The 16,156-nt window shown below is 56.4% G+C and overlaps 1 protein-coding gene across 1 annotated transcript in view; it reads right to left on the bottom strand.

Moving 5' to 3' along the window:
* SLC6A11 (solute carrier family 6 member 11) overlaps nt 1-16,156 on the bottom strand; it is an 83,997-nt gene that overhangs the window by 2,166 nt on the left and 65,675 nt on the right. The window contains exons 8-13 of the mRNA XM_037522781.1: nt 12,236-12,360; nt 8,306-8,418; nt 5,503-5,640; nt 2,872-2,974; nt 2,115-2,215; nt 1,279-1,449 (exon numbers count right to left, since the gene is read on the bottom strand). Of these exons, the coding sequence (XP_037378678.1) occupies nt 1,279-1,449; nt 2,115-2,215; nt 2,872-2,974; nt 5,503-5,640; nt 8,306-8,418; nt 12,236-12,360 (751 nt within the window). The remainder of the gene's footprint in view (nt 1-1,278; nt 1,450-2,114; nt 2,216-2,871; nt 2,975-5,502; nt 5,641-8,305; nt 8,419-12,235; nt 12,361-16,156) is intronic.

Below are 16,156 nucleotides of genomic sequence, written 5' to 3'. Positions count from 1 at the left end.
CTCTGGTTCTCCCCTCAGCAGTATACTTTGGTCAGTTTGCCTGTTCTGCTCCCCACTCTGTCTCTGGTGAATCCTCTCACCCCCCCACCCACCTCTGGCCTGTACCCCAGCTCTTGTATGCATAAATAAATATTAAAAAAACAAACAAACAAATGCAAAACCCAACCAAATGCAGCCCACAGACACAGGACCTTCTGGTGGTTGCCTGGGGTGGGGGGGAGGGGGCGGCGAGACAGGCACATGGGGTGGAGAGGGTCAAAAGGTACAAACTTCCAGTTGTAAAGTAAACGCGTCCTGGGATGCGATGTTCAACAAGGGGCTATAGTTAACAATACTACACATTTGAAAATTATTGAGAGCAGGCCCTGAAAGTTCTCATCACCAGAAACAAAGCCTATAACTGTGCAGGGTGATGGATGCAACTAAACCCTGTGGGGATCAGTTCACGCATCACTGCAGACACTGGATCGTGTCTTGCACCTTCCACTAACAATGTCACATAAGGACACTTATCTTGACAACAACAAAAAGGTCTAGCTTAGAACACACCCTTGTGATCTGGCTGCAGAACTGAGGCCATCAGAGAGGGAGGGGCCTATGGCGCTGGGGGTTACGGCCTGGGTGTGGTAACATACACCTGAAGAGGTGTGAGTCTGATGCCCCTAAATGACACAGGGTGCTGTAAACCAATATCACCTCCATAAACATAATTTTAAAATATGTGATTTGCTAGTTTTGGGCTGTGTGATCTTAGGCGAGGGACTTAGTGTCTCTGAGCTTCCACTTCACTATCTGTTACATGTGGGAAACGATGCCTGGGATCCCAGTTTGCTTGGAGGATTCGAGAAGCCCCAGAGGGCAGAGAGCTGGGCAGAGGGACAACATGGGTCACTGTTCCCCAAATCCAGACCTTTTCCCTTTGCCCTGGGAATGGCAAAGGTCGTTATTGAACAGAATGGACAGAACAGCAGGAGCCAATGCTTAGTCTCAATTCAGGTCCGTGTCTAGGTCTAGGTATTTTCCTTGAATAAACTCACTGAATCTTCACAGTGCCCTCTGTCAGAGATTGCTGTTGACCCCATTTTACAGACGAGGAGACCAAGGCTGAGCTCAGAGACACTGCTCCACCCCAGGCCTCATACCTGCCAGGGAGGAGCTGGCCACACGGCGGGTCTCGTCACTCCCCTGCCCAGGTGAGAAGCTGAGACCAGAGCGGGCCCTGGCTGGCCCCTGCTCCACAGCCTACCCAGGCTGGGCCCTCCGGGCCCTCTGTCTCACCTCGGGCAGTGTCCCCTCTGTCTTCCACACCTTGATGAAGATCCAGAGTGGGATGCAGAGCATGGAGGACAGGGCCATGAGCCAGCCGATGCCATAGCCCCAGGCCGGGTAGGTGTAGACATTGTTGTACTTGAGTGGCTTGTACTTGACCAGGAAGAAGATGAAGATGCCCTGTGGAGACAGGCCAGGCCCCGAGTGACCACATGGGCCAGGCCTGCAGGAGGGAGGCTGGAGGGGCCAGGGGCCAGCCGCCGACAGCTGTGAAGAGCCCCGCAATGGGGACACACAGGGAAGGGAAGCCCACATATTGGAGGCCTCGCGGGGTCTGGGGGACGCTCACTACCCCTGCCTGTCAAGATTTTATTCTTTTCCTAGCTGCTTCTCAGGACTGGTTTCCAAGCTGCCTTTTAGAGCTCTGAAGAGATGCTTGGAGGCCAAAAGGCGGTGAAGGGCAGAGGGGGTTTCAGAGATTCAGTGTCCTCCACACATGCCTCTCTGGAGTCTGGCCTTCGGGGCAGAGCATGGCCCCCTGCCCCTAGCTTGCTGCTCTTACAGTTAACAAGGCCACATGTTGCCTCACGCTACCATGAGCTGGCCCCAGCTGCCTGGTCGGTGAGAATAGAGCCTCGGGAAGGGAGGTGACTTGTTCACGGTCACACACAAACAGGTGGCGGAGCTGGGTGCTGCCTCCAGCCCGACTGTCCCCATGTGGCCAGCTTCACAGGATGGCAGGCTCCCCGGGGGTGGTGCCTCCTAGTCCCCTCAGCGGGGCTGGGGGGCTCTGGTGTGGGAAGGCGGGTGGGTGGGCCAGAGGTGGCTCCTGACAGGGTCCTTACCGCACAGATCCCAGGGGTGACGACCTTCCAGCACCACTTAATGAGTGACAGTGGCCGGTAGCCAATCATGTCTTCGATGTTATCATAGAAGCGGTTGCTTCCTGTTGAGAATGAAACAGAGGGACACCCAGAGAAGTTTTGTACAAGATGCAGGGGCGGGGGAGCGCTTTGCTTTTCCCACCTGGAGACAAGCTGTGGCGTGAACTTAGCAGGAGGGACTCTGCTCCGACATCACAAAGACCCGAACCCAGAGAATGGTGTGGAAGGTGGTGCCACTGGGAGGCAGGGGAGGGGGTGGCTGTCCCACAGGGACCAGATGGCCTGCAGGGGTGTCCGTTCTGAGCCAGGCGGTGGCAGGGGTGTTGGCCATCATGGCGCGTGACAGCCCTCCTCATCATCAGGTTTGGGGGATGGGGTCAAAGAGGGGTGCTGCCTTGCTTACATTATCTCCTTCTGGGATACAGGGTGCTAACCAGTCCACTTTACATAAGAGAGAATCAAGCCTTAGGGACACAGAGACTGGCCAAGGTGATTGTGCCAGGGGCCTGGAGCCCGCCCTTGCTCTGCAGGGGTGGGAAAGCAGGTATAGATCCCCCAAGGGATCTATCTCTAGTAGATCTAATAGATCTCCCAAGGAAGGTCAGGGAGTCTCTAAGGGGAAGGAGGTGGAGGTTGATGTAGGTGGAGATAAGCCACTGAGCCTGGGCACCCGGCATGGCCGTGGCCTTGGGGCATGGGGGTCTGGGCCTGGACTCACCGTACACCCAGCCAATGCAGACACACTCGAAGATGGCCACAAAGAGGAGGCACATGCCACTGGCAGCATAGGAGTCGAAGAGCTGGAAAATGTACATGCCACCCTGCGAGGCGGGAGGACGGATGCATGGACGGGGATGAACAGACACATGAGAGCAGGGTCAGTGGGCTGGTCTCAGGAAGGGTCCTCTGTCTCGTAGTTACCATTGGCTAGAAGCTGCCCAGTGTCCTCAGAACCTGGCACTTGGGTGTCCCCTAGGAGGGACCCCGGGGTCTGTGGTGGTTTGTCTTGTCTCTGCTCCCCAAGCCCCAGAGGAGACACAGAAAATCAGACTGGAGGGAAAGCAGCAGCTCGCAGCCTCCCTGCCGCTGGCCTGACTCCCTCAACCCTTCCACATACCAGCTTCCATAGAGAACTTTCTAACATGCTGATCTGATGACATCATTCTGCCACTTAAAATCACCCCTGGCTTCTTTCTCTCTGCCTGTCAGGGTTTATCTCCCCCTCCTATCAGCTACCCTCAACACACTCCCTCCTGAACTGACCCAGGGACAGTCCCACTTCTGCAACAGAAGTGGCAGACCCCTTCACATCTGCTACCTCTTTCTACTTGGTTAAGTTCCTTCAAAGCACAGCCCAAATGCCACCTCCTCCAAGAAGCCCTCCTTGATAGCCTGGGCCTTCATGGCATGTTTTATGGACTTCATGGCATGTTTTATGGACTCACTGTTAAAAAAAAAAAAAAAAAAAAAGGGTTCCCTCTACCAGCAGCCCTGACACTTTGAGCTCCCACTGGGAGGGCCCCACACAGGTCCTCCTTGTGTTTCTGGCTCTCAGCAGCAGGCCTGACTGCCCAGTAAGTGCTAACTGGGGAAGGACTCTATCTTGTCCACAGCTGTGTCCGTTTCTGGCCCAGGACTCAGCACACAGTAGGTGAGCAGTCACACTCTGTGAGGTGCAGGAACGGTGCGGACCAGCTCCATCATACTGTTCTCCTTCCATGCGCATCACACATGAAATGAGAACATGTTCTCTCCTCATTCCAGCCTCCATTTCACATCTCTCCCCTCCGCCCCGCAAGTCTCAGTCTGGCTCCTCCTTCACGGTGATGATTACTGTCACATGCGGAAACTGAGGCCCAGAGCAGCAAGAACCGGGTCACACAGCTTGCTGGGTGTGGATGGAGCACCGAGCCCCGGGGGCCTGACTGCAGAGCCCAGGCTACCGCAAAGCCTTGGTGAGAGAAAGGAAGTATGTGGCCTATTTTTCCCCTAGAGCTGGGTTTTAAATGTGGATAAATGAGGGAGAAGCTCTTGCCAGCAATTACTGTGAAGGCTGAGGTGGGTGGACACGGCCCATTTGGCAATTTGAATTTCCCCGGTGTGATCGCTCACAGACCATTGTCCACGGAGGCTGATGAACAACCTCAGGCAGTCAAGCGCTGGCTCCTGAGGGACCCCAGCCGCACCCCGGCAGACCTGAGGCTCCGGTGCGGGGGTGGGCAGAAGGCTATGCAGGGGGTGCCTGGGGCCGGCGACCCTGGAGATGTCTCCCTTGCCTGCTCCCGGCCGGTTGCCCACCAGGCCATTGCTTGCTCTCCTGTGAGTCTCTAACATATCAGGCACCCCACCCCCTCCAATTTGTATGTGACAAAGCCTCTGTAATTAACCAGCCCTTAATAAGGCCCTGCTCACGGCTTCCCTGCGTGGAGAGAGGAGAGGTGGAAACGGGAAATGCGTAGCTGCCGTTTGCTCAAATGCTGATGATCGCCCCCATTAACGTGATGGTGGCCAGGAGCACAAATGGCCCCAGCGGCCGCATGCTGACTGCCCACCCGTGCCAGGCCCCAACCTGTTGCCAGGGGCACCGAGCAGAGCAAGCCCGGGATCTGCTGAGGGAGACAGGTGAACAGATGGGTCATCATAAGGGTGGGAAGTTAGCTGAGCTTGGAACCAGATGTTGGGGGGAAGGAAAGCAGAGATGGCTTCCAGGAGGAGGTGGCACTGGAGCTGAGAGGTGGAGGACGAGGAGGTTCAACCAGGTGGCGTCACCCACGTGCTCCCCAGGCCCACATCTGCTGCTCTGATGGGTTCTGTTTTCCTGCATTTCTTTCTGTGGTTTGTACAAAACCTCTTCTTGTCTCTAGGCAATCTTTTTTTTTTTATTATTTTAACCCCACTTTTTAAATTAATCTTGTGAGTTTGGGAAGAATGATGGCTGATCTCAACTTCCCACGACACTTGAGAAACCATCAGACAGGAGAGCTGCAGGACGGGAGGGCGACATGGTTTTGTGAGGCAGCCTTAACTGGAGGTCCTGGTAGGCCTCACAGTCCCAGCAGGGCTGAGGAGGAGGGGCTGGGGCAGGCCAGGGGCCCCTGCTCACAATGGCCAGGGGAGCCGGCATTTCCCTCTGTGAGCAGGCACCTCTGGCGCTTCGGCTGAGCCTCTGCTGAGCGAGACCCTGTGCTGAGGCCTGCAGAGCTGCCCACTGCGTCCACGAGCGCCGAGGCACAGGCCACCAGGCTGGCCAGGCACAGGCTCCTGCATCTCTGAGCGGGATGTGGCGGCAGCCCCACTGCACCCAAAGCCCAGGTCGGGCCCCCGCCCAGTGTCGCCAGCCAACACTCACCTCTGTCAGCATCACCAGGCCCAGAAAGTAGGAGACGACCGACAGGGCCAGGATGAGCAGCTCGCGCCGGTAGCCCCTCCGGAAGACCTTGGGGTACATGTCGACCACGGCCGTCACAAGGCTCTCCACGCACACAAACTGGGGAGGGAGGGACGGGGGAGTGAGGCTGCCCTTGGTGGCTCTGGCTCCAGGCGAGCGTGGCAGGTATGAGCGTGAGCCCCACCCTGCTGGGCTTGTACCCCACCATCACTCAGACCCACAGAGGCTCCGAGAGCAGCAGCAACCCCCACCCCTACAGAGCTCTGTTTTAAACAGATGAGGTCAGCGAGGCTCAGAGCGGGGAAGTGACCAGGCCGAGGTCCCTCAGAGAGGACGTGACTGCGCGAGGACTTGGACTGGGATCTGACTCCAAGGCTAGTGTCCCTTCTGCCCACCTGCCTGTTATGTGCCTCTGTGCTGCGCCTTGTCCTGAGTCCACGATTTAAATGAGACCCAGTCGGTCCCTCTCAGGGAGGTGAGCCAGGAATGTCTGTAACTGTCTCAAGGGCTGCGTGTCCTGCGGGTGGCAGGCTGTAGTCAGGCTCTGTGGGCGAGATTTGATTACCTGCTCTGTAGGAATGTGTTCATTCCCCTGCCCTTTGCTTCTGGTGGGGGGCAAGCCCCCCTCTGCTGAGTGGAGGGTACTCAGGGCTAAGCCAACACCCAGCTCTGGTTTCTGCTGTGAGTCTCTGGCCCTGGGCAGACCATGCTGGCTTGGACCGCAGACCACATGCCCTGCTGTACCTGCCCTGCTGAGACGGGGCCAGGCGAACACACTCCTCCTCAGCCCTCAATACTCAGTCCAAATAACCCAGCAAACCAATCAGCCCCCAGGTTCTCCCCGCATGGGGGGCAGATTTCCTGCATGATGATTTTTGTTACCTCCCTCTCGGAGAGAGGGGCCAGGGTCCCTCACCCCCGGGGCCTATGCTAGCGTATGTCTGTCCCCCTACAAGGTGAGACCCTGGAGGGCAGGAGCCACATCATTTTCATTTTCTATTTCTAGTGGCACAGAGGAGAAGCTCAGAAAATATTTGATCAGTAAATAATAATAAATAATAACAATGGCAAACACCATATCTGAGTAGTTCACAGACATGAGGTTATTTGCGCTGACTGCTGACCTGCTGTTACTAATCCTGTTTCGTGAGTGAGGACACAGAGGACACGATGGGGGCCTCTGGCTAGACTCCCTTCCCTGAGCCACTTCCTGGCCCCAAATCCTTTCTGACTCGCTGCTGCCCCCTGAATGGTATTTCCAGCCTCGCCGGGCAGGCAAAGGGAGGCACAGAGCGGTGAGGCCCGGCCCAGGGTCACGCAGCAGGCAAGTCGTGGGCTGGGACTCCCGCAGCCCTGTCTGACTCCAGAGCCCGGCCCCAGCCTCCAGGCTGCCTGTCTCTCCAGCGGGGCTGGCTGTGCTCATCCCTTCTCCCAGGAAAGGGTCCCCGGGAAAGGAGGGGGGGACTCCAAGGGGACCATTAACCCAGGATCGAAACTGAAGTGACTTGAGAGCAGGTGGGCCATGAGGCAGAGACCTGGCGCTGTCCCAGCAAGTCACTCAGCATCACCGAACCTCAATTTCTTCATCTGTAACATGGGATAAAAGCAGGGAGTCCCAGCCCAGGTGGCTATGGTGGCAAAGCACTGCATTGGGGCAGGGGTGCTCATCCGCCCTCCATGGCGGAACTCTGGGGCCCAGGCCCTTGCAAACACCGCGGGGCCAGCCCGGGACGTGCAGAGCTGGGCCCGCCTCCCACCACGCTCTGAGAAGGACGCCCGCATGTCACTGTCACGCACGGCTGACATCATCTCTCCTGAGGCCGCCCGTGACAACGCCAGGGAGGATTATCAGTAGAAACACACGGGGCTTCAGTGGCTCTGCTTAGCGGTTTCTGAGAAACCGTTCAGGGGGAGAAATTGGACTTGGCAGGGTGGACAGATACACTGGCCACGGCTTGGGTGCTAAGTGACCTGTGCAAGGTCACGGGTGAGGGCAGCAGCTCGTCGACAGGCCCCAGGCTGACAGTGGTCACTGGCTTGGGCCGGAAGACCCACTGGGTTCTGTGGAGCCAGTGCGGTGGGTGGCAGGACCAAGCACAGGTCTCTGGGGCTGGGGAGCGGCTGAGGGGTTCTCTAGGGAACCAGGGAAATGGCTGGGGCAGGTTGGGAAGCCCCTGCCTGTATGTGGATAAGGAAAAGGGAGAAGGGAACCTCTACTGCCAGCTCTAACCCTTTGCAGGGGGAGCTGGGGATGAGGAAAGAGGCAGGAAGTCAGGTGGGATGTGGGGGGCCTGGGGGAGCTGGGGGTGGGACAGAGGACCCTCATCGATGTCTGGAGCACATCCCGGTGGCAACAGACAGAGATGGAAGAAGGAAGCGAGCACTTTTCTATGTCTTGTGTCCTCAGTGATGGGGCTGGAACAGGGACGTGTGTGCTGGTGGCCCTTGGAGGCCAGGAGGATTGCCCACTTGGGAATTTCTTTGCTCTGCCAGGCGGTGCTGGTGGGCAGAGGCTGGCAGCATGGAAGCACTGAGCAACTTCTCAGAAACCTGGGCGGCGAGTAGGGGATTGCAGGTGAGGGAGACAGAGTCAGGGAAGTCGTGGAGGGGCCTGAGCAGACAGACGTGTCTGGGGGTGAATGGGGAGAGCCTGGTAGACAGAAGCAGGTGGCACGGTGAGCGGGTCCTGACAACCTGAGCCTCCCAGAGCAGTGCGGCTCCCTGCCCTCTACTGGGACCCCCAGCCGCTGCCCCCAGGGCTTACCTGGCTGTCCAGGCCCAGGAAGATAAGCATCATGAAGAACAAGGTGGCCCACAGCGGGGACAGGGGCATCATGGTGACAGCCTTGGGGTACGCGATGAAGGCCAGCCCTGGGCCTGGAGGGAGGAGAGAGAGACAGGTGATGGGAAGCGCTTGGTCCCTCCAGCCATTACCCAACCCAAGCTGGGTCTGCGCTGGCCCTGCTGCCTCTCACCGGGTCACTCAGCTCTCCCACCACCCCATGAGCTGGGCGCCCGGGCACTGCCACGCTGCAGCCGAGAGAGCCAAGATAGAGAGAGACGCAGGAGTGAGGAGGGTGGGGCTCAGTCCGGGGCTGGAGTGACAACACAAATTGCCCTCTGCACAGGCTGCCTCTACCCTCCCCACAGGCACAGGCAGGGTCTTGGTGAAATGCAGGCTCCCAGGCCCGCCCAGCGGCTGATTCTGATTCTAGGGGGAGGCAAGGACCCAGCCCCCCCACACGCAGGTAGTTAGGAGTCCAGGCTAGACCAATGCTGCGCCCCCAAGCTGTGGGCTTCTCCCCTCCCCTCCCAGGTCCACCTCACGTCTTTCGGCTGCTCTGAATAGAGAGCTCGGCAGTGTCCCCGCAGGATGAGCTTTACTGCTGTCAGGGGAGACGCCAGCCGTGGCAGGTCTGGCACAGAGTGTCAAGGACGGCCTGGGTTCAAACCCTCTTTCTTTGATCTGTTTCCAAAACTGAGGACGATGATTTCCCCAGCAGTGGTGTGGTTTTGCATCCCACCAGCCGCAGTCGGGCATTCCAGGGGCTCCGTGTCTATTCCAGCCCTCCATATCGTCAGTTTTTTAAATTGATCAGGAATGGAGTTATGTCATTTTAGTTTTTTATTGTATGTGGAGTATCCTCGCATGTCTTCTCCGTGCACTCATATGCCTTGTCTAAAGCGCCTGTTTGAATCTTCGCCCTCTTTTTATTGGGTGGTCTCCTTTTTATGGGCTGTGGGAATTCTCTCTATTTCTGGAATCTAAATAAATCCTCTATCAGAGAAGAGCAGGTCTCCTCATCTGTGATGCGCCTTTTCATTTTCTTAAATGTATCTTGTGAAGAGCAGAAGTTTGGTTTTTTTCTTTAAGATTTATTTATTTTTATACAAGAACCAGGGCACAGGCCAGATACATGGGAGGATTCACCAGAGACATATCGGGGAACGGAACAGGCAGACTGAGTGAAATACACTGCTGAGGGGAGCTGCGGGTGAGACGGGAGAGGTCTGCTGTGCCATGCGGGATTCTCGCTGGCTGGCCAGGATCGAGCCTTCACTGCAGAGGCTGTGGACAGCTTCACAGTGCAGCGCTCAACCACCTGCGCCACCAGGGAGGCCCAAGAGCAGAATTTTAAAAAAATTTCCGATTGTTTATTGTTAGCATAGAAAACATCACAGGATGTTATCCTTTCATCCTGTGAGCTGTCCATTTAATCTACATAATCAAACGTATTAGAGGCTGGAGGTGTTCACAGCATTCCCTTGGAGAGGGCATCCTGACTGGGAGAGAGTCAGCCCCAGCCTGAGGGGCTGCAGGGAGGGCAGCGAGTCTGGGGCACTGGGCTCGCAGTGGGCAAAGCTGAGCCTGTGAGAAGTGGGTGCCTCTTCCTGGCTCCGGCTGTGCTGGGACAGCCCCCTGAATGGTCTGATACCTAATCCCCCCCAAATCAACCCTCAGCAGTGAGTCCAGGTCCTCTGAGCAAGGTGAGGTGGCTACACACTTGCAACTTGCAGTTCTCCATATGCAGGGACTCTGACAAAGGACCCTGGTTTGATCCATATCCCAAGTCTGCTTAGCGGGCAGAGCTACCTGAGGGCACCCAGAGCAGCCTAGGGAGGTGCTGCAGGAGTGGCCAGTATCAGGCTGAGCCGCGGGGGTCCAGGTGGCCTCAGGTTGAGCTCTGAGGTCTGTGATGGGGACGTGGGGTGGTGCACTCTGCAAAGCCGTGGGCGGGGGTCTGAGCAAGCCCACCTTGTGGTTGCACTGCGAGCATTTCATGAGGTCGCCCCCCAGGTCTGAGATATCAAGGGTGACACCCCCATTCAGGGGATTGCCACGCGGTCATGACCGAGCCCCTCTGAGTTTGCAGGCAAACTCAGCGTCTCGCGCTCGCTTGGGAATGGAAAGGTGCAGCCTGCCCAAGGCCGAGGACACACGAGCCAGTTTTCATCAACACAAATAGACGCATGGAAGGTTCTGGCAGAACTCCAAAGTGTTGTCGGCCAGGGATTGGAGATTTTTTTCCCTTTTTACATTTTTCTACAATGAATATGCTTTCAATTTAAAATAAAAGCCAAGGAAATTTATTTTTAGTTGGCCCTTCCCCTTCCTGTCTATGCCTCCTCGCTCAGCGCTCGCTCAACACTTAGGTGGGAATTAGGATGTTCATTTCACAACAGAGCAAGCGGATTCTTGGGGAGGATGAAGCTCCAGTGCTCCCTCCTCACAGGCCATGAGTGGTTCCATGCGAGGAAGCGCAGGGCTGTTTTATCAAGTGCCAGAGGCCTCCCCCTCAGTGGCCCCTGGAGCCAGAGGGCCCGAATTAAACCCCAGCTCTTTCACTTCCAGGCTAGGTGACTTTGAGTGAGCCACCTACCTCTCTGAGCCTCAGCTTCCTCATGTGTAAAAAGTGGGGGGTGGAGAGAGTGCCTCCTGGAAATGTGGAGCCGAGGACCGTGGGAGACAGTCCCTGCCCAGAGCAGGCGCTGGGTGCTGGGTGCTGGTGAGCTCCATGGTGCTGGCACCCTCTGGCCTAGCTCTGGACCCCTGACTTCAGCAGGACCGTGTCTACCTCTGGCATCCATTACCCAGGGAAGGTGGACCCTGAGCGGCATGGAGCAGAGTCTGGAGTGCAGTGTCCTGCTCTGTGTCCACATCCACCGCTGTGCATGGCTCAGCTCGCCGCAGAGGCACCCCTGACTGTGCGTTGGGCAGAAACAGCCTGTGTGGAACAGGACCAGAGGCAGTCTGGTCTTGTGGTACCTGGGGTAGGCCTACTCAGTGGAGGCCAGAAAGGCAGGCTCCCTGAGTGGCTCTCAACAGACTGTCTCACTAGATACTCCTTTAGGGGAGAAACCTATTCACACTTACCTGGGGTTAGAATCAAACTCTGTACTTTTAAATAAATGCTAACATGTAACCAATCATGAATTTTTCCAGAATTCAAACACCCTGCAAATCGAGGGAAGAGCGATTAACCATTTCACACAATCTCCTCGGTGACAGTGACCCTGCCTGTATTGTGCTTCACACATACATATGTCAATTCATACTTAGGAATGTCACACTCATGGATTTGACATCTAGGGCAGGGAAAGGGAGACAAGGTTTCCACCAGCAGAGGGAGCAGCATGTGCAAAGGCCCTGTGGCTGGAAGGAGAATGTGGTGAGGCAAGGGAAGGTAGACCACAGCAGCAGCGGGCAGTGTGGGCATGGGAGAACCAGGTGGTGGTGAGGCTGCAGGAGTTGGCAACACAGGGCCTGTGGGCCAGGCTGAGTCTAGCCACATGAGAAGCCCAAAAAAGGCTTTTCATGAGAGAAGGACATGTTCAGATTTGCAATTTGAGAAAAAAAAAATCACCGTGCAGGGTTGTGCATCAAACAGAGGGCGCCAATGGTAGAGTGGGGAGGCCAGTGAGAGGTTCCTGCAGCCATCAAGGTGAGCAGTGGGGGTAGTGTGGGCTGCAGTGGGGGGGTGGGCAAGACAGTAGAGCAGGGGAAGTGGAGGAAATGGAGGCTCTGGGGACGCCTTGGGTTCAGGAGTGAGGAGGTATCATGGCTTCCCTCCCAGATAATTCCCAGGAATCTGGGAGTGATGGCAGGGCCATCTGCGGAGAGCTGGACCAGGAAAAGGATGAGCAGGGGAGAAAAACAGTAGTTATCTCCACCACTCCACCTGCAGCAACTTACCCGACTCTGCCACCTCAGCTATGGGCACCCCCTGTTCATATGCCATAAAGCCCAGGACGGAGAAGATGGCAAATCCGGCCACGAAGCTGGTGCCGCTGTTCAGGCAACAGAGCATGACGCAGTCCCTGCGGGGAGGTGGAAGGGGCTTGGTCAGAGCAGGTGGAAGCTGTGGGCTGAGCCCGAGGTCACCCTGCGAAGGTGGGGGGGGGGGCAGGGCAGGGCAGGTGAGGACAGTCCTGTGTGCCTCGGGTAATAATGCTTGTAGTTCAGAGAGGTTAGGAGCTGAGGCCTGGCCACCCAGCTCCCCTGCATTTCCAGAAGACAAGGCAGAACACAGACCAAAGCGGGAGAGGGGTGAGGAGGATGGGAGGCTGGCAAGTGGGAAAATGCATAACCCGTGAGAAAATACCGGAGACCAACTACAACTGTTCCGAGTTTCTGGTCAGAGAGAAAAGCAGGGAGCATGAGGGGACTGACTTCTTGAGAGCTCAAAGGAGAAGGGGAGGAGAAACCTCAGACTTCACTCTGCAGCAGCTTAAGGGGAGACATACATCCTGGCCAAGCCACTCATCACAGTGGCACCCCCACACTCCGTTCCCGCTCTGCTGTTCCTAGGGCCCAGCCCCTTCCAGGTCGGACCCCTCACAGGGGATTAATTCAAGCAGTGACTGTCCCCTAGTCCCCAGCAAAGCAGCACTGGCACAGAGCTGGGACAGGGAGAAATCAGACCTCAAACCACCAGGCTTTGCCAAGGTGAAGGAGGAGGTGCCCTAACGCCCTCAGCACCCCTACTCCAGGGCCACATCCTGACTGCCCGCATCAGCTTCCAGGACCTGCGCTGCTGCAGGGCTTGCGCTGCCGGCCAGGCTGACAGTACGCTTGATGTTCCAGTTTGCAGGCACCGGGAGCTTGATCCAACCTCTGCCTGAGGTACGGAGCACTGGAGCACATGGGCCTGGAGTACTGCTGGTGGGGTGAGTAGGAGGCGGCCACCTCACTCCCCCAAGATAGAGGGGGGGTGCTGAAGGGCTTGCTGAATGGCTCTCGCTGCTTACAGCAGCTACAACTTCCTCGTGTTGTGTTCAGCTAAAACCTGCCTTCTCTGGAGCTCCCTCAGGCTTGGGAGACCTGAAGCCAGTGGTTCTATATCTCCTTGAGTTTTCATTCTCAGTGAAATGTCCCAGCTCCTGACCTGTAATATAGCTTATTATCTGTATTATAGCCAGGACTGAGCACAGGCCTCAAGAACAGGGTAGGACTGTCACTTCCTTTTCTCCTGACATCATACTTTTTGTAATGCAACCGAAGGGCACACTCATGTTGGTGACTGTAACCCCCTGGTGTTTTGCAGTGATCTTGGGATTCAAGGGCATAGTGAAGAGAGCTTTAGACTGGACTTGGCAGTCTGGGTGCCAATTCTCCCTGCAATATCTTTCCTCTGCACCTGACTCTGCTAGATGACCAGATCCTTGGTCTTTGTTCGAGTACATCATCTTCCAGCCAATACTCACCCTCCCTCCTCCTTCCTTGGTTTGGAGTATGTCACTTTGCCCCTCTGCTCTGGCGTTGGCTGCGTCACTTGCTTTGGTCAACAGTGTACTAGCAGACGTGATGCAGACGGAAGCCTGAGATATGCTTGTGCGTGGGGGTTGTCCTTTAGCCCTCTGTGATCTGCCATGAGAAGAACTTCTTCAGGGGACCTACTATCCCTGCAGCCTGCACCCCAGAATGTTTCCACATGGAGGAGACTTGAGTCAGGTCTGGACCCTGGAGCCAAACACCGCCAAGGACTGAGTCTTGAGAGAACCAAGTCTGGAGGTGTCTTGCTAGTCCACCAACAGGCTCATGAGCAACGCAAGCGAGGGCTGTGCTGCGCCTCCGGGTGTTTGCTACACCACCTCCTTGCGGTGGTGAGCAGCCAATACAGCTTCCTTGAAAGGAATCTCTGGCACGTGGACCTGGGCTGGACTGGTGGGTCTGGGGATCTTTTCCGCAAGCCGCCTTTCTCTTCTCTCAAAAGAAAATTCAGCTCAGCCTAGGTAAGGACAGGGTCATTCCTTGGACTGGGATGAATCTGCTCCTGAAGTCTGAGGCGCAATGACCCTGACTTATCAAACAATGGCAATGGGAACCAGAAAGTCTTCTGGCCGCATCCTCTGGGATTCTGCTATATGGCTTGGAATCACTGTACCACCGTGATGTGCCTGGGCCGTGTGCGGGATGCTTGGCCACTGCGCCACTGAACCCCAAGCCTCGGGGACAAAGCCACACCCAGGCTTGCCCAGGTCACAACCGTGAAGTTGGGACGTGCACCTCATCATCTGCACCAGTGCCCGTGCTGTCTCTAGGAGCTACTTCTAAGAACGAAGACGTCCAACCCCAGACTGTGGTCAATTACCTCTGGGCATCCCTGCGACTGTTCGGAAAAAAATTCCCTGTTTGCAAGGCCCCGCCTGCCCCCAGCGGCTCCCGAGTGATTTCCTCAGAGGGCAGTGAACAGACCGCTCAGCAGCCTTGGGCGCCCGCACCTCCAAGCACACAGGATCCAGTGGCCTGTGTTCTGAAGTGAGACGTTTGCTGCTGGGTTTGCTCCATCCCCATTCTGCTAATCCCCCACCCCCCCACCTTCTAGGTGAAAGGCTTATGTAAGAGCGCTTTGAAGTTGGCAGCAGAAAGCTGGGCTTTGAAGACCTCCAGAAGCTATTATGCTGCTTGAAGGGAGGGTATTAATTTACTCCCTCCGAGTTAGGAAGACCTGCTTGTGAACAATTTGGGAAATGGAAATAAATCAAGCCTTCAGATTTTGCAGTGTCACCCAGGGGACTGGCTTTCTTCTGCTGATGGGAGAGGATGAAACCCCCGCCTGTGGGATGGGGAAGCAGAAGGGAGACCAGCGGTCAGCATATTTCACCCATGAGCTCAGTGGGGAGGAAAGTTCCAGTGCCTGGAGACACAGCCTGAGGAGGCACCTTGGCCAAATCCTCTCCAGCCATGACTGCGGAAGGACTGGGCATTGATGGAGAGGAACAGGGGCGCGGGAACCAGAGAGTCGTGTTCCATCGCTGGCAGTGTGAACAATGGTGTGGCTCCTGCCCGGCATCCAGCACTGTAACAGGCATGAGGGACGGTAGCAAAGAGACCCAGTCTGTGTCCTCAGGAGGTGGCAGTCTAGCCGGAGGGGATGGCTGGTGACCAAGCGCTGGCTGGCAGTGATCACTGTGCGCACACAGCGCCTGAGGGGCGCCTCCACCTGGACCAGGTGTGCTGCTCCCCCTGTCCCTGTGCCTTTCGCCTCCTGCCTGCAGTTACCATTTTGTATTGTGGTTGACGGCGTGCCCCCTTTCATCCCCGGGAGCACAGCACCGGCTGGGACCTTGGGCACAACCTGGCTTGAAGCCCTCTGATCCGCCCCAAGGTCCCCAGGAACCACGAGCTTGCTGCATAATGGTGAACTGGATTCCCCAGTGGTTCTTCTTTTCAGCAGGTTGGGTCTGTGTATTTCAACTCCTCAGTGCCTCAGTTTCCCCCAATTACAACCTATAGACTGGGAAGGGGCCACTCCTGTGTTTATCTCCCAAGATATCTCCTGCTTAGTGAAAACCGTGAGCATGGTCGATGTGACACGTGGGTTAATGGGAGCTTTTGGAAAGGACATAACAGCAGGCTGGGATGGAGCCTGGGAGACTTCAGCTGGAGTCTAGGTGCTACCACAGCTGGGGGGGTCCACCAGCATGAGCCTCAACTTTCCTATCATGCAGATGGGCTAAAGTAGGAGGGACTTCATCACTGACAGTTCTTGCAAATGCCTGATCCCAGGTGACCACCCAGCTCTCAAGCTGAATGGTAGCTTGGCCTGAGTGTGTGTAAACACTGCTGTCCACAGAACACTGGCCTGTGGAGAACAGGGCTCCTTGACCATGC

This window comes from Talpa occidentalis, unplaced genomic scaffold (genome assembly GCF_014898055.3).
Source record: "Talpa occidentalis isolate TD23 unplaced genomic scaffold, MPIMG_talOcc4v2.1 talOcc4.10, whole genome shotgun sequence".
NCBI classification, from domain to species: domain Eukaryota; kingdom Metazoa; phylum Chordata; class Mammalia; order Eulipotyphla; family Talpidae; genus Talpa; species Talpa occidentalis.
The sequence above is the reverse complement of the archived record's forward strand: the minus strand, read 5'-3'. Positions and strand labels throughout refer to the sequence as shown.